Here is a 26,956-nt window from a genome sequence, read left to right as displayed (position 1 = left end):
GATGCTTATATTTTCCAAAAAGAAACAAGCATACAGTTTAAGAAAATACCTTTTCCAAATTTGCCATTTACCAAAATGTTCATGCTCTTCATTTCGAGACACTCTATATAACATACATATATTATATTAAAGATATACCCACCATAAGGGGTCATTTGGACAAAAAAAATCTTCTTGCTTTGTAAGAAACAGCAAACTCAGGCCCTTTTAACACTAGAGATCCTGTCGATGGTGAAAACAACCAGTAACAGAACTGCTACGCAGGACACAACAGGGCAGTGAAACACATACAGCTATTATGTGTTGCTTCCTCACCAGCTGGATGAAATAAACGTCACTATATCACTGGAGCCCTACATTCGGAAGCACTTGCGCCAGCAAGGGAGCAAAATCTTACTAATTCAGTGCTTTCCCTGCACATTTTAGTAAACCTATCGCTGGCAGTGACAAGATTGCTAGTATAGGATGGGCTTTTGAGGCCTTTTTCAAAATGTATACATCAGCATTAATATTTGGGCATTGCCAGTCCCCAGTGTATTCATCTGCTATGCAAAGTCTGTATATAGTATAATGTATAATGTATACTTAATTTACAACCAGATAAATACTCTAGCCTTAGGCAGGATATGACTTTGTATGTGAAAATAAAGGATAAATATACAGATAAAATATAGCAACATTTTACTATGTACTTCATCACATCATGAACAAAATAACAATAAATTCCCACCTTGTTGCTTACAGATTAAAACACTTGTCTTTAAACATTAAATGACCTTTTGATGCATCTATATTATATATTTTTATTGCATTTTTTTGTATTTTACTCTGAAAACACATATCTTTAAATAAAAGTTATCCACCATGCGGCCTGAACAAAAGCAAAGACTAAGAAAAAAAAAAACATAAATCAAGAATAAACACAAAAAAAAATAATGAGAACATGAAAAAAATCCTTTAACCACTCTATGAGAGCAGGCAGTTCGTCTAGAAGAAAATCAAACGCATCTCATTGGAGAGTGGTTTTAATATGAAGGCCAGTCTTTTTTGTATGGAATTCATTTCACAGTCTATATGTTGCGAATGAAATGTTTGGTTCCCATGTGATATCAGTAGATATGTGTATATATATATATATATATATATATATATATATATATATATATATACATATATATATATACATATCTTCACACACACATACACATATATGTATACATATGTATATTGATATATATATCAATGCATATACACGTGTGTATGTGTACTTAGACATATAAATACTTCTCCTTCATTGATTTTATCAATTGTGAGGTCCCGTAATTTGCTTGAATCACCACTGTAAGTGCAAGATGATTGAAGATATAGTTTTAACTAGTTTTCTTCCAGTCAGATGTAATTTATACACTCAAGTGTCAAGGCAAGTTTCCAAGATAGCAATACAAAAATCTAATTGTTCCATTCACTCTACTTGCTGCAGAGATAGGACATTACAAGTAATAAAAGTCATTTTCCTTGCACATATGTATTGCTGACATGTTTTTGTGTGAGATGGTATGTTGTATTATCTCTGATCGACCTCAGACAGAGAACATTTGGTGTTTCCACTATTTTCTTCACTATGTTCTACATTATACATCTCCTCCATGCTTTCTTCGCTGTCGTTCTCCTCTGATTCTGTCAAGAGCTCCTCATCTTTGTACTCTGCCACATCTACTGCTATACCTAAGTGCTCTTTCAGGATGCCATGGTGTTTGACATGGTAACGCTGGTTTTGAAAAAACTTGATGATGGTGTGTTTAGGGAGATCCAACTGAGCAGATAAAGTGTGGATGGCCTCTTGGTCTGGGTATAGACCCACATCATGGATGAAACTCTGCAAGATTCCAAGAGCTTCAAGTGAAATTTTGGTACGAGATCTTGGCTTTTTGGTGCAGCTGTCTTCTGATGATGGTGGGACAGGTGGTGCCTCTTCTCGTGGAGGAGAGGTCTCTTTGGCTGGCTGGGCTTGTTGTCCTAAAAGTACCTGTTGAAATAAATACATTTAATGTATCAACTGAATCAATAATAATTAATTATTAATGAAAATTCAGTAATGAAAATGTTATAGAAACAAAAAGCCGTGTTTGAAAATACTGAAAGAATACTGCCTTCATTCCTTTTGTGTGAATCTTTGAGTAGAATGTCCAGTGCATGAACCTGAGAATATGTTTAATACTTGAAGCACTGGCTATTACATGTTGTAAAGGATACCTGAAATATTCTGAAATACAGTTAAGTCACTATCTCGTTTAGTTAATAAAATATATACAGATGCAAATACCATTATGGTCACATGATCAAAGATGACTTTATATATAATGAAAATATTGCCTTTATTAGATGAATGAAATTGCTAAAGCACAACTCTAGGCAGGTATGCAATGCTAAAGCACAACTCTAGGCAGGTATGCAATGCTAAAGCACAACTCCAGACAGATATATAACAATACCAACAAATTAAAAAATATATATATTAGGGTGGGATTCATATTCTTGCCTGATGTGTTTTTTCATTTAAATCAATGGAAAAGCTTCAAACAGCAAAGGTGTGAATGGGCCCTAAATATTTTAAATGTAACATGGAGCCTGTCAGATGTGCTGCATTCACTGGCAGTAACAAGAAACATACTGTTAGGAGAACAGTGCAGCGATATGAACTAATCTTTTTTTACTGTATATTTACAGGCTGGAGGCAGAGACAAGACTTAAATGCTGTGCTACAGGGATAAGTAAGAAGCTGGGGTATGGAAGGTTAGTACATAGGTGATCTTTAAAGTTAGAACTGAACTGCAGGCAGCTATAACAGGAAACAAATAAAGCAGCTCAATAATCAATATGGCATCATTAAAATAACATTTTAGTATTTACTGTCATTTCTTTTTCTTGCAGTCCATTGAGGGACACAGGGATAAACAGTCATACATGATACATGTGTGGTTTATATGAATCTGCCTTTAAGAGATGGAAACTGGTAAACAAAAACTGTTGAAAGTCTGCACACTATAACCCTATAACCCTAATAATCATGCTTCAGTTTGCTTAGCGGGCATTACAAAGGGTTAAATGTAGGGGGAAAAGCAGAGAAAAAACTAAATTAAACATTCCTTTCAAGAGCAATCAAATAAGAGAGTGAAAGCGGGTTGGAGGTGAAGGGGTAGAGATAGATATTCGCAATCCCACATAAAAAAAAAATGCACACAGTTGTATTTGTTGAGATGGTACACAGTTACACAATAGAGGTGTATGGCTATGGGAACAAAGGGATGAGAAGGAGCCTTATTAACGCACACCAATAGCTGACACATATAGAGAAGAAATATGTCCTGTTTGTCCAGAGGTCCATGAAGACCTCTGGACAAACAGGTTACCAGAAAGAGGACCTCTCAATTTAATGAATAGAATGTTGTGTGAAGCAAATGAAGCAGTATTAGAAAACAGAAGCCTCACTTTATGAGGAGGGAAGTTTAGACGCAGGGATCCACTAACAAGTGTGGTAATATTGGATAAGCTTATGGGTTGGTATTCTACCAAGTTTATGATGGTTGATTGGGTATTGTTGTTATGAATAGGTGCCTGTGAGATATATTCCACTTAGATTTGGTTTTGTAATTATTTATTTATTTATTGCAAGTACTTATATTGTACTCCCAATTTATACAGCATTTCACATATATATTGCACATTTACACCAGTCCTTACCCTCAATGAGCTTACAGTCTAAGGTGTAATATTGATTGAATGTTTTTTGGTATTGTTGTTAATCTTTGCCTGTAATTTTTAGGTCTATAGAGTATTCTTTTATCTAATTTACTTTATAGCAGCTAGGCTGTTCATGTTAACTAGTTAACTAGCTTCAGGTAACATAGGAGGACAAAGTCCCAAACTGAGGACTGCCTACATAAGTCAGGATTATGTATATTGGAGTGCAGGAATACAGAAACTATAGAAAAATCAAAAGATAAAAGTGAAAGCTGCAGGTAACCCTGAGCAATCAAATTAAAAGGTAGTTTACAAAATAACTTAGGAAAAAACAACAACTACCCACTGGTAAAAAGAGGGGTATGGTTTCAAACAGAAGTTTACATCTTCAGAATCTGCAGTGCACATGGAAGAAAGGTGCTCATCATCTAGGAGTTAGTGTAGCTGTATTATTATTATTATTATTCAGGATTTATATAGCACCAGCAATTTACGCAGTGCTTTACAATATAAAAGGGAGACAATACAGTTACAATACAATTAAATACAAGAGGATTAAGAGGGCCCTGCTCAGAAGAGCTTACAATCTGTACCAACTGTAGGCCAATAACACACCTTCTAGGGTGAAGCGGGTATCCAGGATGAGAATCAGTAAGTTTGGTCATATCATTGTTAAGAGTATCACCAAAGAGATGCCTTTCCTAAAAAGGCAGGTCAATTAGATGTTGTTTTAAAGTATACTGTATGCTCCAAGCATTTAGCCACAGTACCCTGCGAATATCTATAGATGTAGCTGCCGAGACACTAACTTGAAGGGCCACATGCATATGTGGGAGAAGCTGTAAAACATATAGATCATGAGCTGAGTTGAAAGACTATGTATTAAAAGATATGATCCATTCAGACATGGTTTCACAAATTAAAGTCACCTCTAGAAGAGGGCAGAGGGTTGTTCCAGATAGATTAAACCAGGACTTAAACAAGGACTTTAACTGAACATCAGTCTCTAAATGTATAGACATTATCCACGAACATGGTAGGGATCATCTGTAATGGAATTCCCTATCCATGTGAAAATGTTTCTTCCTATAACCAGGAGGATGTCACAATAGCATAGTAAGCTCCCAGTCTTCTCACACAAAGTTTTCCCAGAAAGAAAGATACAGACTAGGTATACCGGAGATAGTGCCTGTGCTCCAAATAATGAGAGTGCTCTTTTGGCTAATGGACTCGGAGTGCACAAGTCTAAAGCAAGCATACTAAGAGGCCTTTATTATTTATTGAGGCACATATTTGCAGGAAATATCAGAGGCTGGGTTACAATGAAGGTTATACCACTGCTCTAAAACTTAGGCATCGCTATGCAACTGGGGAGACCCTGAGGGCTACATTACAAGCAGGCGCCCCATTTCAGTTCAGTGGGGTCAAGGTACAGCCTCCATGGCAGTGCCATGGATTAGCTTATCCAGATAACTACTGTGTAGAGACCAGCTCAAGAAGCTTAATAAATGTTTTTACTGAAGAGCAAAACATCCACAAAGTACTGGCCTTCAACAGTTTTTCTGTTTACCAGTGTCCACTTCCTGAAGGCAGCTTCATATAACCACACCACTATGATTGTCTATATCCCTGTGTTTCTCAATGGCTGATAAAGTGGCTATAAGTTTTCAAATGCAAGCAGTGTACATATCTAAATGTGACAAGGTATTAGCCTCTTGTAGTCTATTGTACAGTTTGTTCAAAAATGCTCAGACAGGGAAAGGGAGAAGCAGCACTTGGATGTCATACATTACAAGGAGCTTGCAGATAGGAAGAATTAGTGACAGAAAGATAGCCTCATCAGTTTGCTGCTTTTCTTTTCAATGTCCATTTAAAGGGTGGGGTGGGGGGGGGGGGAGAGAGAGAGAGAGTTGAAAGTAAAAGTGAAACTGCAGCAGTGAAAAATCAGACCCCCTCCTGTGCTAGACACTGATATGCTGTGTGGGAGAGCTGAGTAAATCTCAGGACTGGGTGGACAGAAATACAAATCCTTTGACAGGTAAAACATCTGTCATACACATTTTTCATTTGTGTATTTAGCATGTCCATTCTTTGCCTTTAAAGCAGCATCAATTCTGTTAGGTACGTTTGCAAACGTTTTTATGGCATTTGTCAGGTAGATTGGTCCAAACATCTAGTAGATTCTTCCATGAATTTAAGCTCAGTTGCTTTCTGTATTCCCAGACAAGCAGTGACATTTATATCAGGATTCTGTAGGGACCATACCTTCTCTTCCAGGACTCCATGTTTTGCTTTTTGCTTAAGAAAGTTTATGACTTTGGCTGTATATTTTAAGTCAGTGTCCTGCTGCAGAATGATTCTGGGATCGATCAGATGCCTGCCTGGCAATGCATGGATAAAAAACTGACTATATTTTTCACCATTGAAGAATCCTTTAATTCTAACCAAATCTCCAACACCATGTGCAGTAATGCAGCCCGACACTTGCAAGTAACCTCCACCATGCTTTACTGTTGCCTGCAGACACTCATTCATGCTCTCCAAGTCTTTGTCAAACAAACTGTCTTCTGTTACAGTCAAACATTTTACATTTGGACTAATCCGTCCAGAGAACATGCTGCTGTTTTTCTGCAGACCGTATCCTGTGTTTTCTTGCATAGGTATGTCATTTAGCCTTGTTCCCATATCAGCAGCAGGAATTTTTAACCACAAGTGTTCCATAAAGACCACTTCTGACCAGACTTCTCCTGTCTGTAGTGGGTTGTACTGGGGTCTTACTGGTTTTTGCCAGGTCTGAGTTGATGGTGCCAATGGACATCTTTTGATTGTGAAGGGAAGTCAGCATGATATGTCTTTCATCTTGTCTTAGCACTGCATTTTTGGTACTCAACAAAGCTTCTGCAGAATAACTTGGACAGCACATCTGGAAACACCTGTCTTCCTTTAAATTTTTGTGGGGGCTTGTTAATGCAGTAAGACCACCCTGTGCCTTGATGCTGTACTCAGTCCTGCCATTGTGTAAGCCTTTTTTCCACTGAACTGTCTTCAGCAATCTCATCTTGTTAGTATAGCATGTCTTTTCCTCACCCACTTTCATTCTTCCCATACAGCTGATTCTTTTTAACTTAATGATTATGTTTTAACCTATATGTTATCCTTTTTATCAATAGCACATGTTTTGGACTATATGCCTCCACAAGTCTTAACTGTGTGCAAGTGCACTTGGGAGAATTGATGCTGTTTTAAATGGTGGACTCACCAAATAATGATTACATTTTTTTTTCTGTCTATGATCTGTGTAGGTTGTCGATTGATAGATTAAAAACTATTTTCATTTAATTTTTTGAAAGCATTTTTACATCATTGTTAATACAATTCTAATACCCTGATCAATACAAATTGCTTTCATTGCAAGTCATTAAGTTCCTGTTTCTATATTTTTCATCTAAATGTGCTAGCTATACGTTACTGCTATCAGAATAAATGATAACGCATCCAGCCTATACCAGTACCTGGGGTTCCTATCGATGCCAAGGTATGCTCCCACTAAGGTACATATTATATGTGGTACTTATTTACCAAATTAGGCTAACCATTTTTTTCCTTTCTAAATATAAAGGTATATGCATTCACCTTCCAGTGCACAAGAGCACCCTTCATAGAAACACCTCATGCAGTATAATTGCTCAGTCCCTAACTACTGTTTCTTTAGGAGTCTAGCACGAAGGCATTCCTGAGGAGCACAGCGCATGAAAACCTACTTGCCAGTGAAGTCTTGTACTCATTCCCTGATATAATCAACTACTATTAATAAAACATGTGAGTAGGAAAGAGTATCGGCTTGTTTGCTAAAAGTTGACTACATTAGATAAAGCGTCTCGCCTTCAATCTCTGTGTGCTTAAATATGTTTTGAAGGGGAGAATGGAAAGCAGCTGGGACCCATGTGTAAAATATAATAGTCACTGCCTGGAGGGAAGGAAGTGAGATATTGAATGAACGAGTTTAGGAAAGTATATAATGTACTGTATCATTATGCCAGTGATCTGGATTACATATAATAAGCACTAGTTTAGTGGTATTTTTCTATCAGACAAGGAATTAATAGGAAGCTTGAAGGGGTTACCGACACAAGCCTTCTGAAAAATATTCTTATTGTTTCAGATGGATGAAGAGATGTGTGCTGTTCAGGTGACCAGGAATGTGCGTGTCCAGCAAAACCAATGTCTGCAAAGCTTTTAGTTTTGTGAGTCCTAAATTGTACTTGGTTTTGGCCAGACATCAATCATATATGGTTATTCCCCCTACAGATTTTGTCTGCCGTGACACACGTCATGGTGGTCGTCTGGTAAAACATGCCACCCTCAATAAGAATAGGAACCAGAAAATATTACTATTTACTGGATAATAGGGCTAAAGCCACATAATTACTTTGCTCTTGTTTTGACTAATATATAATCAGAAGCAATCTTTTGTGCTTAACATTGACGGAAATGTAATGAAACTGGAACACAAGGAAAAAAAAATTGCCATTAAGTTAGTTGTAACCATGAGATGCCAGTTAGAAGTTAATACGTTGGAATCATAGGAGTTTATATGATCAACAAATATCCTCAGCACTTATATTTATCCTAGTAAAAAAAATTGCCTCTCAACCTTGGCCATTCTAGGGGCCCTAAGTTATCCTACAAATGGTAGACAACATCACTTAATGTAGCAACCAATTCAATTCAGTCATTGTTATTATAATAGTTGTAAAATAAATGTACACTACAGGGAAACAGCTGTATCCTTTGTCTTGAATATCTTTAATATCCCTGAGTGTATATCAAGATACTGAAGATTTTAAGTGAAATAATTCTATTATTGTGAACCTTTAGTGTAACATGGATACGAATAAACAATGCAAGCATTGTTAATGCTTGCCATACAATATGGAGAAAGTCTGAGTACCTATTCCTTTTTTTTGCATGGGGGGGCAGGCGGGGTAAAAACATAACCAATACTAAGCTTACCACCAGGCTCAGAGCAGTAGATACATATGCAAAGGAGTTGATTTAATAAAACAGGAAAGTGCAAAATCTGGTGCAGCTGTGCATGGTAGCCAATTAGCTTCTAACTTCAGCTTTTTCAATTAAGCGTTGGCAATTAGGCTAGGCGCACAATGGTACAACATGCTTTGCTTTGGGAGCACATGTTGCATGATGTGTATAAATCAATGGTTCCCTATGAGAGCCGTTTTAACTAATCCGACACAAGTCGGTCCGACTTTGAAAAAGGTTCCTGCACTACTTTGGTCTGACTTTAGTCCTACTTCAGCCCATGGAATATCACTGAAGTCAGATCAAAGTCGGATCTTTGTCCTAACTATCCGACTTGTGACATCTGACATGGTGATTACAGCAGCAGGAAAATTAATTTATGTCACACTCGGATTATTTTGGTTGGTTAAAGGACAAGTAAGACTATGTCAAAGTTAGAGCAAAATCTTATCCTGTTCATTCAAGTCGGATCAAAGTAGGACCAAAGTAGGACCGATGTCTCAGAGCAAAGTAGGATGACAGTCGTACAACAGTCGTGTCATACCAGTGTGAACCCAGCCTAAGGCCTCATGCACACAGGATGTTTAAAAAAACTTCAGAGCTGCTGCCAGGAAAAAGCAGCATTAAAAACGCTCTGTTGGCCGCATTTTTGAATAGAGTTTATGGGTGTTTTTTCATGATTTTTGGCTTTTTTTTCAGTAAAAAGACTCCCTATAATGTAAAAGCACCTAAAAATGCTACAGCGTTTAGCAGCGTTAAGGGGCGTTTTTCGTTTTTATAGCTCAACCTCTGCTTCTGGATGCTCAGGCTGTCTTTTTTTTGTACTGTCCCTAAACACTTATGCCTCCTAACATCTCTGAAAGTTTGTGTGCATGGACACATCAGTTAACATGGAGGGGCATTTAGAGGCAGCAAAAAAAATCATCAGACGCTCCTAACAGCAGCTGTAAAAAGGTCCTGTGTGCATGAGCCCTAAAGCCTGGAAGCTGATTGGTTTCTATGCAGAGCTGCACCAGGTGGTGCAATCTCCCCTTTTAGTAAATCACAGTGTGAAATGAATATGCCAAGGGGTTACTGGACACTTGCAGAACTAGTAACCAGGTGCCTTCATGTATGACAAATTTATAGTGGGTTTCTCATGTCACTGATCAGTGTGAAAGGGCACTTAAGGTGTCTGAATTCTGGATGAAATAGTAAAGCAGACAACTTTAGATTGGGCTTACACATGCTGGGGCCACAGCTCACAGTAGGGGGTTCAGTGCGTCCCTGTTTACTGATTCAGGTGCGAATCAGGTCGCAACGGAACCCTTTCCAAATGCAGACCCTAGCCCCCCTGGAGGTGTGTGAACTGGCTCCCTAGTGATAAGGTTTTTTTTTTTATATAAATAAAAAAGATGACAAATGTAAGCTCCCCATCAATGTTAAATGGTTTATCTTAACCCTCTAACTGCTACTTTGTCTAGACAACTTGGTCTGTTAACCACTAGCCGACCAGCTCATGCAAATATACTGCAGCAGGTCGGCTCTCCTGCGAGAATTGACGTACCTGTACATTGGTCTGCGCAAGGAGGATAGCGGACCCAATGTCTGCCGGCAGCCAGCGACCCGCGATCACAGTGAGAAGAGGCAGAACGGGGTACTGCCTATGTAAACAAGGCGATTCCCCGTTTTGCCTAATGACATGACAGAGATCTACTGTTCCCAATGATCAGGAACAGCGATCTCTGTCATGTTTCTGGCAGCCCATCTCCCCTACAGTTAGAAAACACCCAGGGAACACACTTAACCCCTTGATCACCCCCTAGTGTTAACCCCTCCCCTGCCAATGTCATGTTTACATTGATCTGTGCACTTTTATAGCACTGAACAATGTAATAATCTCACTCGTCCCCAAAAAGTGTAATTTGGGGTCAGATTTGTCCACCGCAATGTTGCAGTCCTGCTAAAAATTGCAGATTACCAGTAAAAACTATTTTAAAAGTCCCTAAATCCAACCTGTAGTTTGTAGCTTTGATAACTTTTGCGTAAACCAATCAATATACACCTATTGTGATTTTTTTTTACCAAAAATATGTAGAAGAATATATATCGGCATAAAATGATGAATACATTTGTTTTTTTGTACATATTGTTTGGATATGTATTATAGCAGAAAGTAAAAAAAAAATATTTTTTTAAATTGTTGTCTTTTTTTGTTTATAGAGCAAAAAACAAAAACCAGAGGTGATCAAATGCCACCAAAAAAAGCTATATTTTTGGGTAAAAAAGGACCTCCATTTTGTTTGGGTACAGCGTCGCACGATCGCGCAATTGTCAGTTAAAGTGACACAGTGCCATATCGCAAAAAATGGCCTGGTCATTAGGGGGCAAATCCTTCCTGGGGCTGAAGTGGTTAAAGTAAGTTGAAAAATAACAGACTTACTAGCTGGATTACCAAGTGAAAATAAAGGAAAGTAAAAGTGAAAATAAAAAACGAATGCAGCCATCACATCTAAGAATTAGACAGATGTATTTTTAATAAATTTTTGTTGTTGGGTTTTCTGCCACTTTAATCTCAACTTGAGCCTGGGGCCCTAGGATATTGGGTCCTCACAAAGTATTTGGGGATCTCATGATGCCATATATGTTAGTTTATACTCTTTGTTCAGAGTCAGTTTTAGACCAGAGGGTAACTATCAAGACTCATGCCAATTTCTGCTTTTTCAAGACTGCATTGACTACCACCTTTGAACTCTACTGGCATGTTGAGGAAGAAAAGATTCTGTTCAAACTTTCTTATACTTGACTATAGAATGCAGATGGCCAAACCTGCAAGTTTTAAACGTCAGGGCTGCTTGAAAATCATAATATGATTGCAAAATGTGGCCATCATCTAGCTTTTCTAATCTAGGTGAATATTGATTGGATGGAGGAGAGCGCTTCACCCCTTGCACATGCCAATTTAGCTAATCTTTGTTTACTATACCGTACAAAAATAACTGATAGCATTGAATCAAACACCTAACTTGAGCAGATTTCTTTATAATTAAAACACTGGATTTGGAGTGTTGATAACAGCATTAAACTTTGTTTCAACTGCTTTATAATACAGAACGCAGAAAAATCCATGTAAGAGACAAGTTAATCACTATCTTTCTGAAACTACAGAGCTCAAACACCCATGAGAGTCTGTGTATTATTAAATAGAAGTATATATATATATTTACAACGAGAAATTGTTGAGTACAGGTGTTACATTACATTTTTACTTCGGGCAGGTTTATTATTACTTTGGCTTTCTTTTTTTGTTACTGTTTCTCCTTGCGGGTTCTAGCAGAAAGAAGAAAATAAAAGCACGTTCTTCAATATAAAAAGAGCGTGTCAGGAAAAATCAATAGAAGCGTGCAAAATGGTAGGAAGTCAGACATGGAAATATGTGTTCAATTTCATCCAGCCTGCGGTCCAATTTTCCTTTAATATTGTATATGTTGCTCATGGCAGATTTGGTATATTATTATAATACAACACAGGTTAATAATTGTCTTGTAACAAGATCTTATGAAATGGAGATGGTGTTGGGATAGAATGTTATGAATCCTTACTCTGGATTGAAGGTGTTCTGATTCTTACAAACAAGACTGACCTCCAATATTCTACATCGACTAGGAATGTGCTCTAAGGGACAGCCATTTTGTACTCAACAACTTATCAGATAGATGCTGGACCAGTGATGGCGAACCTTGGCACCCCAGATGTTTTGGAACTACATTTCCCATGATGCTCATGCACTCTGCAGTGTAGTGAAGCATCATGGGAAATGTAGTTTCAAAACATCAGGAGTGCCAAGGTTCACCATCACTGTGCTGGACTAATATATTAAAGTGCTTTGATGGTCTTTGTTGCCCTACAGCAACAGATGAGATTTTCCCACTGAGTCTCTCAAACCACCATGATCTGGCACAGATTTTCATATACATACAGTATATATGGGCAAAATATACAAAGATAGTTTAACAAAGGAGTAGTGAATTTCAACGTAGCACAGCAAATGTTCATTTAGTATAATGAATAAGGTAATACCATGCCCACTAAGGCTCCATGCACACTGGGCTTAAAAAAAAACATCTGTGCTCCTGGGAGTAAAAAATGTTTGTACAAAGTTTAGACGGGTTTAGGAGAGTTTTACATTTTTTCTGCCTCCATGCTCCAATCATTAACACAATAAAGAAGGGTTTTTTTTTCTGCCTCAAAACGTTAAACTCAAAATATGCCTCTTAACGTCCTAATGTACATGGACACATAGGATAACATTGAGCTGCTTCTAAAGGCAGAACACAAAACTCCTGTAGAAGCAACATTTTTTTTAAGCCAGTGTGCATGGAGTCTTAGTTAATCAGGGTCAAGGCACATGAATAAAAAAAAAAAAATGGATTTTTGCTTGCAAATAACCAAAGAGTATAATGAAAGCAGCTTCATCTTCAAAGTGAACATTCACACTCCAAAGGGAAAACTCTCTTCTCTTTTAGTAAATCAACCCCAATGTATGCAAGTTCCATGTTCAGTGCCTCAAAACTGTAAATTATGTAAATGACAACATACATTTTTAAAAAGGTTATACAGTATATAAAAAGGGATATAAAAGACTGCAAAGGGAGATGATTTTATTGTGAATCCAATTGTCTATTTTCTATTTAAAAGGACATATTTTTTACACTCTGATTATGGGGTAAGTATCAGAATATTAAATCGTGATTTTCCAATGATTACAATGTCAAATAACTTAAAAAAAAGTTTAAGGTAAGCATAACATAAAATAAATGCTTTAAGTAATGTGACAGGTGGACTATTTGACAAAAAAAGGTAGAAAAAGCATTTAAAAAAAAAAAAACTTGAATTATACAGATGTGATAATATTGTGGTTTAAGATTGTATGGAGGTGAACTATAGGAAGGGCTTTACTTCTACTTTAACACACCGAATATTAACAAATATTCCCACAAATGAATAACTTCCTGTCCATTTGTTTCTTTTAGCTTCCTGCAGCCTGAAATGGGCATTAAAATAATTGTGCATTAAAAAAATAAAAAACCTGTTTGATGTTTATTTCTAGCAAAACACTCCAAAAATATGAAATGCCCCACATGCTGGCAACGATTCTATAGGATTACTTGCATATGTAGTTTTGTATGCAAGACAACTTCAAAGTTTGGCCTCTACTCACCTTTAAATAGCCATTAATTTAAAACTTACCTAATAAAACACTTTAAGTAATTATCACTAATATATTAAATGGCATGCAAACTCTTATGCCCCATACACACGGTCGGAAATTCCGACCACAAAATCCGTTGGATTTCTTCCTACGCATTTTGGCCGCAACTTGGCTTGCATACACGCGGTCGCACAAAGTTGTCTGAAAATCCGATCGTTCGGAATCAGGTGACGTACAAAACGTACGACGGGACTACGTAGAGGCCAGTAGCCAATAGCTTTCGTCTCCAAATTCTTTCTGAGCATGCGTGGCACTTTGTGCATTGGAATTCTCTACACACGATCGGAAAAAGTCAGATCGGATTTTTTTGTCGGAAAATTTTAGATCCAGCTCTCAAACTTTTTCCGTCGGAAGTTCCAACAGAAAAAGTCTGACACACGATCGGATTTTCCAACAACATAATCCGAGAGGACTTTTTCCGTCGGAATTTCCGACCGTGTGTATGGGGCATAACAAAGAACTTATTTGCGCCAATTGGTCTGGTAAATATACTGGATAATGTTCTATTCGCTTTGCTGTACTTTTATCAGTTAGCATGATATCCATCTATGAGGTACATACCACCCACCCATGTTATGGAGAAAAGGGAATGAGTATTCTGTTATCTTTTACTAGGATGACAACTCTGCTCTTCAATAGATAAAGTGTTGTCACCCCAGGATAATAAGCATGTAATTGGTGAGGTCCCAAGGCCTAAAAAAAGAATATAAAAGCAGGCACTACATCACATCACATAATATACAAAATGTTTATTCTTGGGTTTGGATATCTTTAAATTGGCTGACATTCTGGCAAAATAATAATATAATTCGTTTTCAGATTTTTCAGATTAGCAACCTTTTAAAATCTTAAAGAGACATAGCAAATTTAAACATACTGTACTCCAGTACAGATATTCCTATTGAAAGTTGTTGCCACGAGTCTTTCTTAGTTTAGATACGTTAGAAGTTTAAAGAGACACAAAGTACATATTTTTAGAGGTGCCAAACTGCTGCCTTTTAGCTGTCAACAGCATACTTGAGAATGAAGATTACAATGGAGCATCACCATTATAACAGCCCTGTCATTTGTGCAGTGGAAGTCATTGGCAGTTAAGAGCAGCCTTTGATTATAAAGCTTTGCTCTTGCTGCCCGCACTTAAACACAGATGTAGCCTGACTGATACGTAAGGACTCCCCCAGTCCTGTCATTAGAAGAACTAGTGGCTTGGGCACAGCAGTAGCTGGCCTGGTACATATACTGCCACGCTGGTATTTTTAACAGAGCACAGTCATAAAGAAATCTCTACCACTATACAAGTGACCAGTGGTGACCTGACACATCTCCCCCCCTAGAAAAACCACAGCTTTTATGTAATGCCGAGTACTGATACAAACTCTGTGACATAGAGAATCATTCCTAAGATCTGCGGAGGACCTCAATCCGCTAATAAGCCCTTTCACTACAAAATATGTTTTTAAAATGGTCACTGGATTGGTGAAGTCATCAGAATAGTTCCAAGCATATCATTTGCTTGAAGGAGCAAACAAACTTTTAAACTCCTTTTTATAACAACAGAAAAAAAGCATAAACAAAAAATGTGGTTTATTATTTCATTTCATTATAAGGCCTTGAACACAAAAACATTACTGAAAAACTACATTTGTCATATATAAACATTTTCAGAAATTCAACCCATCCATTATAGTTTTAAATATGCATACATATGTAATAATCTTATGGTAAATAAATATATGCAATAATTGCAGCATATGCAAATACATGCAATAGTCATCTATTACCAACCTGGCTTTAGTAAATGTAAATCAAATTAGTTACTATTAGTATTAATAATACCGTATTATTCTCATTGTGCAGCTTTATTGAAGTGCAACATCAGGCAAACAGCTTAATACATAGTGTTTACTACTAATACATATATGTTTATCATTCTACCTAGCAACAATCTTGTAAATCTGTAAAATGTTAGAGAAGTGTAAATCATAAACTGGCTGAACAGTATCAGAAATCTTGTTGCATGTAAAAGAGTATATATATACTATACTGTATATATACACTCACCGGCCACTTTATTAGGATTACCTGTTCAATTGCTTGGTAACACAAATTGCTAATCAGCCAATCACATGGCAGCAACTCAATGCATTTAGGCATCTAGGCGTGGTGAAGACGACTAGCTGAAGGTAAAACCGAGCATCAGAATGGAAGAGAAAGGGGATTTAACCTCCCTAGCGATATTCCTGAGTCTGGCTCGGGGTGAATTTTTAGTACCAAAAGTGGTACCCACGATCGATTCATCACAGTCCTCTGATCGATTCATCACAGTGCCAGGCACTGTTCCCTGTGAGTGTTGCGACACACGCGGATGAAGCACGGTGCCAAATTCAAGAAGTTAAAAACAATACATACAGTACACTATAATCTTACAGATTATATTACTGTATCACATTATTTCACATCCCTTTTGCCCCTAATGCTTTGTCCAGTGCCCTGAATGCAGTTTTATATTATTTATACTGTTCTTTCTGCCTGGAAACTGGAGATTGTCCATAGCACCCAAAAAGTGTCCCTTTACGTCATAAGCGATAATAAATTAGAATCACTTGCAGAATTGAGAGATAGTGATTTGTGGGGAAATTTGTCATCAAACACTGAAAGTAACGACAACTACAATTCTGCAACTGAGCAAATTCCTGTGTTTTTGATTTGATTACATTATTGAATACTTTTTTTTATTATTATATTTTTATTTGTTATAATTATTTATAGTTATTTATTATATAATAATTTATGATTCCTTGTTTCAAACTTTATCATACCCAGGATGTCTATTAGACTCTTGTTCATCCAGATTTAAATGAGTTATTCCTAAAGAATTACAGGCCTACAATATAAAACGCCCAATTTCCACGCAAAACATTTAACCGCTTTCAGCATCAAAAATCTGACATAATCATACCGCCAGGGAGGTGAAGTAACTTTGATCGTGGCATGGTTGTTGGTGCCAGATGGGCTGATCTGAGTATTCCAAAAACTGCTGATCTACTGGGATTTTCCCACACAACCATTTTTTTTACAGAGAATGGTCCAAAAGAGAGAAAATATCCAGTGAGTGGCAGTTGTGTGGACAAAAAATGCCTTTTTGATGTCAAAGGCCAGAGAAGAATGGTTTAAGATGATAAAAAGGCAACAGTAACTCAAATAACCACTCATTACAACTAAGGTATGCAGAATACCATCTCTGAACGCACAAAACATCGAAATTTGAAGCAGATGGGCAACAGCAACAGAAGACCACACCCTGTGTCACTCCTGTCAGCTAAGTAGCCCTCGGAGAATCTGTCGGAATGAGTCTTATTGGACCGTGTCGTCTGATAATCCGACTGTGTGTGGTATGCATCGGACTGATTCCGTCCGAATCTCCGTCCGACCCAATTTTCCAACATGTTGGAAATATTTCCCGGCCAACTGGGCCGGACGGACCTAATCCGATCATGTGTAGAGAATTTTCATCGGACCAAGTGCCACGCATGCTCAGATCAAATTCCTACATCAAAGCTATTGGCTACTAGCCTGAATGTAGTCCCATCGTAACGAAATTACGTCATCACGTTCTGAAAGATCGGATTTTTCGCCAACTTGGCCCGACCGTGTGTATGCAACAGTTTCGGACACAATCCGTCGGACTAAATCCGACGGGCAAAATCTGATGGATTTGGTTGGAAAAATCTCCGACCGTGTGTACGTGGGCGAACAGGAAACTGAGGATGCAATGCAGATACACTCACCAAAATTGGACAATATGAGATTTGAAAAATGTTGGCTGGTCTAATGAGTCTCAATTTCCTCTGCGACATTCAGATATGGTATTGTCAGAATTTGGTGTAAATAACATGAAAGCATGGATCCATCCTACCGTGTATCAACAGTCAGGCTGGTGGTGGTAGTGTAATTGTGTGGGGAATATTTTCTTGACACACTTTGGGCCCCTTAGTACCAATTTGACATTGTTTAAAGCCACAGCCTACCTGAGTATTGTTGCTGACATGTCCATCCCTTTATGACTAGAGTGTACCCATCTTCTGATGGCTACTACCAGCAGGATAATGCACCATGTCACAAAGCTCAAATCAGGTCAAACGAGTTTCTTGAATATGACAATGAGTTCACTGTACTCCAATGCAGTGGCGACTGGTGCTCCATTTTCTTGAGGGGGGAGGTAGCCCGCGGGATCCAAAAAGGGGGTCCAACCCAGTACTAGCAAGGTGTACCTATTAAAGTGGCTGGTGAGTATATATCTCTTCTGTATTGAATTTTGCAGACAGAAACAGGTTGATTTTACTAAAGAGCAAGAGACGTGCACATGACTGGATGATTATAAACAGCCTCTATTTCTTTAGTATATGAACCCACAAAGATAAGGTGTTTAAAAGTTATGGAAAAGACCTTGCATTATTTCAGTGCGTACAGGCACTAAATAGGCTATGATATGGTTAGGAATCATGTAACACTACCTTTGTTGTTAAGGATGCCCCTGCTAATTGTAAGGTACCCTGGAACTTGTAGTCCTATAGCCCCTGGGAGCTATAAGTAACCTGACAAGGGTTTATGCTCAGTCATTGTAGCTTTGTAGCACATGGTGATCGGAGCAGATTGCAATCTGCTTTTGGAACTGCATAAGCACTGGTGGTCGTATAGAAAACCGTAACCTCAGTGTTCAAAATAAATTCATCCCAGTGACCCTTTGCCTTAATCTCACAGAAGTTATTCTTAAAAGTAGCTAAACAGTTCAGCACCCCATGCACCCCTCCCTGTTTCTGCCTTCACCCTATGACCAGCTGTTTCTTAGTTAAGACTGTACCACAAGCTACCCCCATCGCTTCCTGAATGCCTTTGTACCTTATCTAGATGGGATCTAGGTACGCAGAGCAGAAATTAGAGAAACTAAATTCAGAAATTAGGAAGGCCAAACACAAACCACACTCTTGGCGTTTGGCGTGCATTAACCCTTTCTAGACAGGTAAGTATGCTCACCTCTCTTCTCCTCAACGTGTAGTATTACTCCTAAATTGGCAAGAACTAGTACTCCCTAAAGGAAACTGGGCAGATTCAGGAGTTATATATTCTTTACATAGTAGCAAAATTGCCATCATGCAAAATGAATATGCTAAAGTATGTACATAAACCATAATTCATAATAATGCAGTACTGTGGTAAACTATAAATTGATCAAGGCATGTTTGATAGATTAGAGTTAGGCCTAAAGGTGCCCAAAGACACCAGATGGTGTCTAGACATGCAAACAATCAAAGTGTCTAAAGATTTTTCATAAACATGAATGCTCAGGTTCGCAAAGCATACATGTTAATGTAAGAAGGAAGGGAAAGATATAAAGATAACCCCAGCATCAGATCATTTCAAGGGGAAAGCAAAAGCATTCTTCCAGGAAACCCCCCTCCCAAGAGTGTCATCCAGGAACTTATGGAGGGGTTGAGGAGTGCCCACAGACACTCTATCGTTTTCTGATTTAAAAGTAAATAACTGTATGGGGCATAAATCACCCTGTGTCTGTTTGTAGGTAAAGCTATAAGGAAGAGTTTTAATAATTTAGCAGCTTGAGATTAACTCTTTACTAATAAGGATCACATCTGTATCCCTCTGAAATCCATCTGTTACAAATAAGGTGATTGCCAGCTAGAGGTTAACCTCAAGCTACTGAGTGGTTAAAAGACTCCTATTTAGTTATGTCTAAAGAAATACTTGTTTTGCATTATTTGCGATTCCCTTTAAAAAATATTCTAAAAAGGTATCATTAACTTAGTAATATAAAAAAAAACGTTATTTTGAAGTTGACCACTCCGAAATGTCACAGACATTTCCAGGAGAAAGAAAAATTGTTGGCACAAGCTTGCAATAAGTTAGACTATTTCTGTAAATCAGGGACAGCTGGCATTGATATGTCTCCAACGACTACAAACACATTTCTAAATAAGCAGGGAGCATCTCTGAAAATCATAGAGAGTTGACAATGACGCAGGAGAGTTGAATTTACATATAATTGCTATACAAACACTATTAAATGTAATACTAATAATAAAGTACAAAACCTATAAATACTTATCTGCATCGCTCATTTATCATCTACAATATACTATCTTTTAGGTAACTTCTTGGAAGATCTTTTAACCCATTTGGCCAGCTAGTAGTCACCTGTATAACACTTTGGCTCTCTTAGGGTTAAAGTGCTTTCATCCTATAAACGGGGAGCGCTAATGGTCCTACAGGAAGGTCGCCTTGCAATCTGCTGAAAGGTTTTGATTGAAAATATTATTGAGCGACTCTGCATCACTCGGCTTCCTGTTTATTATATTTCATAGGTAGGGTAGGTGCCAAGACATTAAACTGCCAATAAACTATTAATACCGATTTCCTTCTCCACTCTTCATCACCAATGCAAATACAGGCCAGCTAAGAACGGCACAGTAGGGATGCAAATCTTAATGCTGACATGGAAATTTGCATGGTTTTAGTTCTCTCTCTCTCTCTCTCTCTCTCTCTCTCTTCATATACCAGGAAGGATATGGTACACTTGTTAAAAGTGGAAAATATTCTTAAAATGTACCAAAACCATTTTACACTTTGTAATTATTATAAACTCTAGCATTATTTCTTTAAACAATTTAAAAATGTATATATTTCGACTGTAAATACGATATAATGCACATTTTGACATATTGTGTGAAAGTTCTAAGTATCATAAAATAGGGTACTATAAACTTGCCAAATAATGTGTTTCATTATAGGTTAACATATAACAAAAATAATATAATATTGTGATAATTTTACTGTTAATATATTTCGTTTTAAAACTGTGTGTAAATACACTCATCGTTATATCACAGAAACAGGCTTTCACCACTACTAGCATGAGCCACTAGGGAATAAGGATGACTAAAGAAAGCAAAATCATTTTCAATACAGCAATTTAATATTTTTTTTGTAGTGTATTTACTTTATTTCATATTAACCAACTGAACTACATGCACTTAAAATCACAACTACTCACTTTGCTTTACACCAAAACATTAAGGGCCTATTTACACTGTTACTTTTTAATGCATGCTAAAACTCATGTGTCGTAGTTCCCTATAATCAAAGTAGTTTCTATTCCTGTACTGCAGTGTAGCACATTTTTAAAAATATAACATGTCCAATTTTTTTTGTGTTTTAGTGTGTTGGGAGGCCCATAGAAGTCACTGGCAACACTTTAAACATTCACACATTTTGATGAGGTGAAAAGAGGTACTAACAAACATTAGTCAGCTACTGTTAACCCTATTCATTACAAATTCTAAATTCAAAATGCATTGAAAATGTGTCAAAAAAGCACATCAATGCACAAAGGAAACACACGTTAATGCATGATAAGCATAGACCCAAATGGACCCTAAGAGGCTGGTTTACAAAAGTAGTAATGCTTATACTGGTCCTTAGAGTGCCAAAAAAATAAAACATTCTTATATAAGTGAATAAGCATGACAGCTTAAGTGAAAGTTGAGTCCCACTTTCATAAACTGCAAACAGACAGGTTCTTTATTGCAGAAGACACATGCAATGTCTTTTCTGCAATAAAACAAACCTACCTGCAATCTCATATTCTTCTTTAGAAGGTACACTAAGCTACACAAGGGCAGCTCAGTTGAAATTCTGGCACAACACCTGTGCGCAACGCTGTATCTTTGCCTAGGCCAACAAGGCCCAGGCCTAGGGCGACACTTTTCAGGGGGGGGTAACAATAAAGTAGCCCACCCGCCCCCGCAAGAAAAAACAGCCTCCTTCCGGCTCCCACACATAAAGATTCCCCACCCGCTTGGGAGGCAGGGTCCAGGAAGCAAATCGGTCTGGTGCCTCCAAAAAGTGCCCGCACTTCTGCCGGTATGATAACATCGGCCAGTGACTGGCCTGGCATTCGGACAGACCTGTGACCGTGCTTAATACAACTGGCGGCCGCCAATACTAGTAAGTGTGGCACTGGCAGGTCTTTGCAGTCTAATGCTCCGCCTACCCTCCTCCCTGGGAGGAAGTTATGATATGTAATGTAACTTCCTCCCAGGTCTCTTTGTGTCAATTCTGTGGAGAAGAGAGGAGGGAAGCCCCCAGGTGTGGCAGCAGAGGGTTTTTATTCTTTGCATTCTCACTGACAGCTCTGAAGAGGGCACTTAGGTGGTCTTCTTCCTGATTGATAGGGGATTGAAAGAAAGGATTGATTGATTGAACTTTGAAGAGATAAATAAAGTGATTGCAGGATTATTTCCTTGTGAGTCATACTTTGAGCACTAATGATTCTTACTTGTTGTCCTGGAATTGATAGAGTTAAATCTTGAGAGCTGTGTAATGCTGTGGTGTTGCAATGTGTGTGGTGTGGTGAGGTCCAGCAGGACCAGTGCAGTGTTGATGCACTGATACCAGACCAATGGGCACTGTTCTTTTTTTTTTTGCAAACAAACTTTATTGAATTGTCACATTGATAGAGTTCTATCAGCTGCCATGCGGTGACCCATGCTTCGATGGAAAAAAGTACTGCACGCAGGACTTTTTTCAGTGCACACCACCTGCACACCACCACAGTGCAGGCCATCATTTTTCCTTGTCTTGTGTTGGGGGTGCTGTGGGGCTGCGTGAGAATAGCCACAAAACACAGCTGGTGTGAAAGGTCGCTTGAGCAGGCAGTAGATTATGCAATTTCTTTCCTGAAACCGTGGGTTGCAGGAATGAAAATTGCTAGATTCCCTCATCAACACTGACTGTGGAGCTATCATGTTCACCAGGGGAGACGTCCCTGCCGGGAGAACACAGTGATTTACAGGTGACAGAGTGGGTCCTAAACAGGAAGGGGTGTGATCATGACAGGAAGGGGTGGGTCATATTTAATTTAGAAGGTACACAAGTTTAGTCAGGCCTAGGGCAGCACATTGCCTGTGTGCCAGGATAGCTGAACTCCTGTGTGTACGCAGAAGTGATGTCACACCAGGCCACCAAGACAGGCTCTGCAGACAGGCAGAGCCCAACACCTGAAAAAAACCTGGGTAAAAGATAACAGCACTGGTGAGGCGTGTTGGACCATTTAAGGAAAGGTAAGTATCCTGGAGTTTAAAAAATAAATACATTTTACTTTCTGTTATAAAACATATTTAATAAAAAATTAAAAACGAATCCCTTCATAAATTTAGGCTAAAATGTATTCTGCTACATGTCTTTGGTAAATAAATACCAATAAGTGTATAATAATTGATTTGTGTAAAAGTTATAGCATCTACAATAAATGCCAAATGTACTGGATTTTTTTATTTATTTTTATTTTTATACAAGTAATGGCGGCGATCGCCGACTTATAGTTTGGCGGTCAATCTGACACTAACTGACACTGGGAGGGAACTGACTGACACTGACATTTCCAGTCACACTAATGCAGTGATCGATGCTAATAATATACACTGTCACTGTACTAATGACATTGACTGTGAAGAGGCTACCATCAAGAGGCTAATTGTGTGCCTAACAATGTGTAATATGTGTAGTGTGTTCTGATTTTGTGTCCAAAACTAATCTTGGAAAGTATTATTTTACTGAAAGGATAGTTGATGCTTGGAATAAACTACCAGCAGAGGAAGTGGGACAGTTCACAGTAAAATACTTCAAATATGAAATATGAAATATGAAAACAAACAAAACAAAAAAAATGGACAGACTTGATGAACTACTCTTTCTTTTTATGCCGTCACTATTTTATGTTTCTATGTTTGCTACAGATTGATTTTTATCTTTTCCCTGCTTTGTGGGCTGCAATTACCTGGCCATGAATCATTGGCCGAGATCTGCTGGTGCGCGTGTGCAGAAACTCAGAAACAGGTAGCGACTTATGGGTATGTATATGTACTGCGGCGGCTCCTCAAGTGGTTAAGGTGAATACAGGTTCTCTGAGCCAAATTGTTTCCTTGATAAACAATTTTATCTTTTTATTCCTTTTATATTTTTTCTTTACTTCCTGCACACGCCTGAAAAGTATAACTACACCTTTGGTGCTCTGGTGGCATACGAACTCTCCATCAAATTGATGGAGAGTACACAACGCATGCTCACTGCCAGCTCAAAAGATTTTGATATCAGCTCTGGGACCTTGCTGATGATATCTCACTGGACAGGTGCTTACAAGACTGGCAGGGGATGGTGGGGACAGGGGACAGTAAAATCTAAGTGTAACTGTGCAAAAGCTGAGATTGATCTTTACACTCTTTCAAATTTATATGTGAATATTGCTGAGCCGAAATCTTGTCGGCAGCCACACAACCCATGTGTTATTTTTTTTCCCCAGCGTGCAGTCCACAGTACAGAGATGGATCAGCAGCTTCACACACAGTATATTCTTTACTATCAGTTTTTTCTGCTGAGTTTTTCCTTCAGGTTTACCAATCAGGCAATCTGCCTGATTGCATACAAATTGAAACTCCTAAGGTTTGACCTCATATTATATGGTTTTGGTAAATCTGAGGGAAAAACGAATAGTGTGTATGGAGCTTTAGAGTAATGTATAGGTTATTTTAGCAAGTAAAAAAAAAAGCACATGCCTTTCCGTTGAGGGATGCCCCCTTTAGCTTGAACTGATTTGGATTTAACTGTTGAATCCACTCTTAAAGCAACCATATATAAGAATTGGTAAGCTGCAATATAATAAATGTTTGCTTTTCGGTACAATGCCACTGGCAGAGCGGCCCAACTGTGCTGGATCACAAACATATGCGGGATCCAGCACTTCCATTTAGCAGGTGCACCTTGGCTGTGCTGTCAATTGCTACAGTACAAGACGATCAGCAGGTTCCAGGCAATGATTTATAGCCAACACCCGCTGATCAGCTGAGCGAATGACAGAAGAGAGCTCTGTGTTGGTAAACAACACAGAGCTCTCTACAGATAGCAGCAATGTGCTAAGCAGTAAAAACCGCTCGGTAAAAACAAAACACAGTAAACAGAGTAAGCACACAAGTAACCCCTTGATTGCCCTGAAACGTTAACCCCTTCCCAGCCAGTGTCATTAGTACAGTGACTGTATATATTTTTAACAATGATCACTGTATTAATGTCAGTGTCAGTTCCCCCCCAGCGTCAGTTAGTGTCAGATCGTCCCACTATAATTCACTGATCGCCACCATCATTAGTATAATAAATAAGTAAAAATTCCAGTATATATCCCATTGTTTGTAGACGTTATAATTTTTGTGCAAAACAATCAATATACACATATTGGGATTTTTATTTTATTTTTACCAAAGAAGCGCAAAACATTTTGGCCTGAATTTATGAAGGAATTTGAATTTATTATATGTTTTATAGCAGAAAGTAAAACATTTCTTTTTTCCAAATTTTTTGTCTTCATTAGTTTGTAGAATAAAAAATAAAAAAACAGTACTAATCAAATATCACCAAAAGGAAGCTCTAGTTGTGTAAAAATAATTAAACACATTTTGTTTGGGTAAAGCAGTGCATGACCGTGCAATTACCAGTTAAAGTAGTGCAGAGCCGAATAGCAAAAAATGGCAGTAAAACCTTCCGGAGCTCAAGCAGTTAACAGCAAACAAAAAAACCTGATATACCAACTGAATGATCACTGACAGCTTTATGCTTGTGATAGAATTGAAGGCCACTATTGAACTGTTATGCCGTGTACATGCGACCAGACTTTTCGACGGTCATCCCGACGGACTTTCGGCGAAGGTCCAACGGACTTTCTGAACAAACGGACTTGGCCACACACGACCGGACTAAGTCCATTCGAAAGTCCGTTCATTTTGAACGTGATGATGTAAACGGGACTAAACAAGGAAGTTCAATAGCCAGTAGCCAATAGCTGCCCTTGCATCGTATTTGGTCAGTCGGACTAGCACACAGACGAACGGTTTTCCCGATCTTTAGTCCGTCGGACTTGAATCCGTCGGATAGATTTGAAACATATTTTATTTCTAGGTCCGTTGAACTTTTGGGAAAAAAAAGTCAGCTGGAGCCCACACACGATCTAATTGTCTGACGGATTCCGGTCTGCTGGACCAAGTCTGCCGGAAAGTCCGATCGTGTGTATGCGGCATAAGTAACACTGGAGTAATAATGTACTAGTATGTGTTTTTCTTCTGCTTGCATGTTTGTGTAGATTTTCTAAACAAAAAAATTATTAGATTAAAAAGAACCATGTGTGTTTTCTATTAATGTTTGTTACCCATGAGATTCTTTTAGCACAATAAGACAGAAATGGGATATCGCAGTGTACATCTGTACCTCCTGTAAGATATGGATGGGAATAAAAGGTCTCCCAGTCATTGCTGGAACAGTTGCACCAAACTAGTTTTAATGAATTTAGTATGGGGTGAGAGCAATTTAATTAAACGCTGTCAAGGACGATTGTATTAATGGCTGCACACAGAAATTTTAGCAAGCCAAGTTTACTTAGCAAATAGGAGGTAGGCTTTTGCAGACTGAAGCTATTTCACATCATGATGTGGCCTGTAGCTTTTTTTTATGCCAAGGAAAACCCGTTATGGTATTAGATGTGATTTTATTTATTGTGGATTTATTAATGTTTCCAAAGCCGCCGGGGGAAAAAGCTTTTCTTCCACTTCCAAAATGAGACTAACAAGACGCATTCGATTTGCTCAATATCTCTGTGGGGGAGGGGGAATAAACTTGGTTAACCTTTATCCCTAGGGAATGGTAGAAATATGAAGTTCTTTTGATTGCAAGGAGGTGGCTCATAATACAAAATATTGTTTCAATTAACATTGCTAATTAATCAGTGCATGAGAAGAGATGACATTTAAGTAAATAAAAACAATTCCAACCAGGGAAAGCAAGCATTTTAAAGAGTTGGAATACGTTTAC

At 38.2% G+C, this 26,956-nt stretch overlaps 1 protein-coding gene across 5 annotated transcripts in view; it reads right to left on the bottom strand.

Annotated features, from left to right (window-relative positions):
* Positions 1-664: 664 nt before the first annotated feature.
* SATB2 (SATB homeobox 2) overlaps positions 665-26,956 on the bottom strand; it is a 254,032-nt gene continuing 227,740 nt past the window's right edge. For all 5 annotated transcript variants that reach the window (XM_077448434.1, XM_077448435.1, XM_077448436.1 and 2 more), the window contains one exon: positions 665-2,026. In XM_077448434.1, coding sequence (XP_077304560.1) covers positions 1,565-2,026 — 462 coding nt within the window. In that variant the 3' untranslated portion in view covers positions 665-1,564. The remainder of the gene's footprint in view (positions 2,027-26,956) is intronic.

Source organism: Lithobates pipiens, unplaced genomic scaffold, assembly GCF_037356315.1.
Source record: "Lithobates pipiens isolate NorthernLeopardFrog02 unplaced genomic scaffold, aLitPip1_a1.2 Scaffold_22, whole genome shotgun sequence".
NCBI lineage: Eukaryota > Metazoa > Chordata > Amphibia > Anura > Ranidae > Lithobates > Lithobates pipiens.
This window is presented reverse-complemented; position numbering and strand designations above follow the sequence as displayed.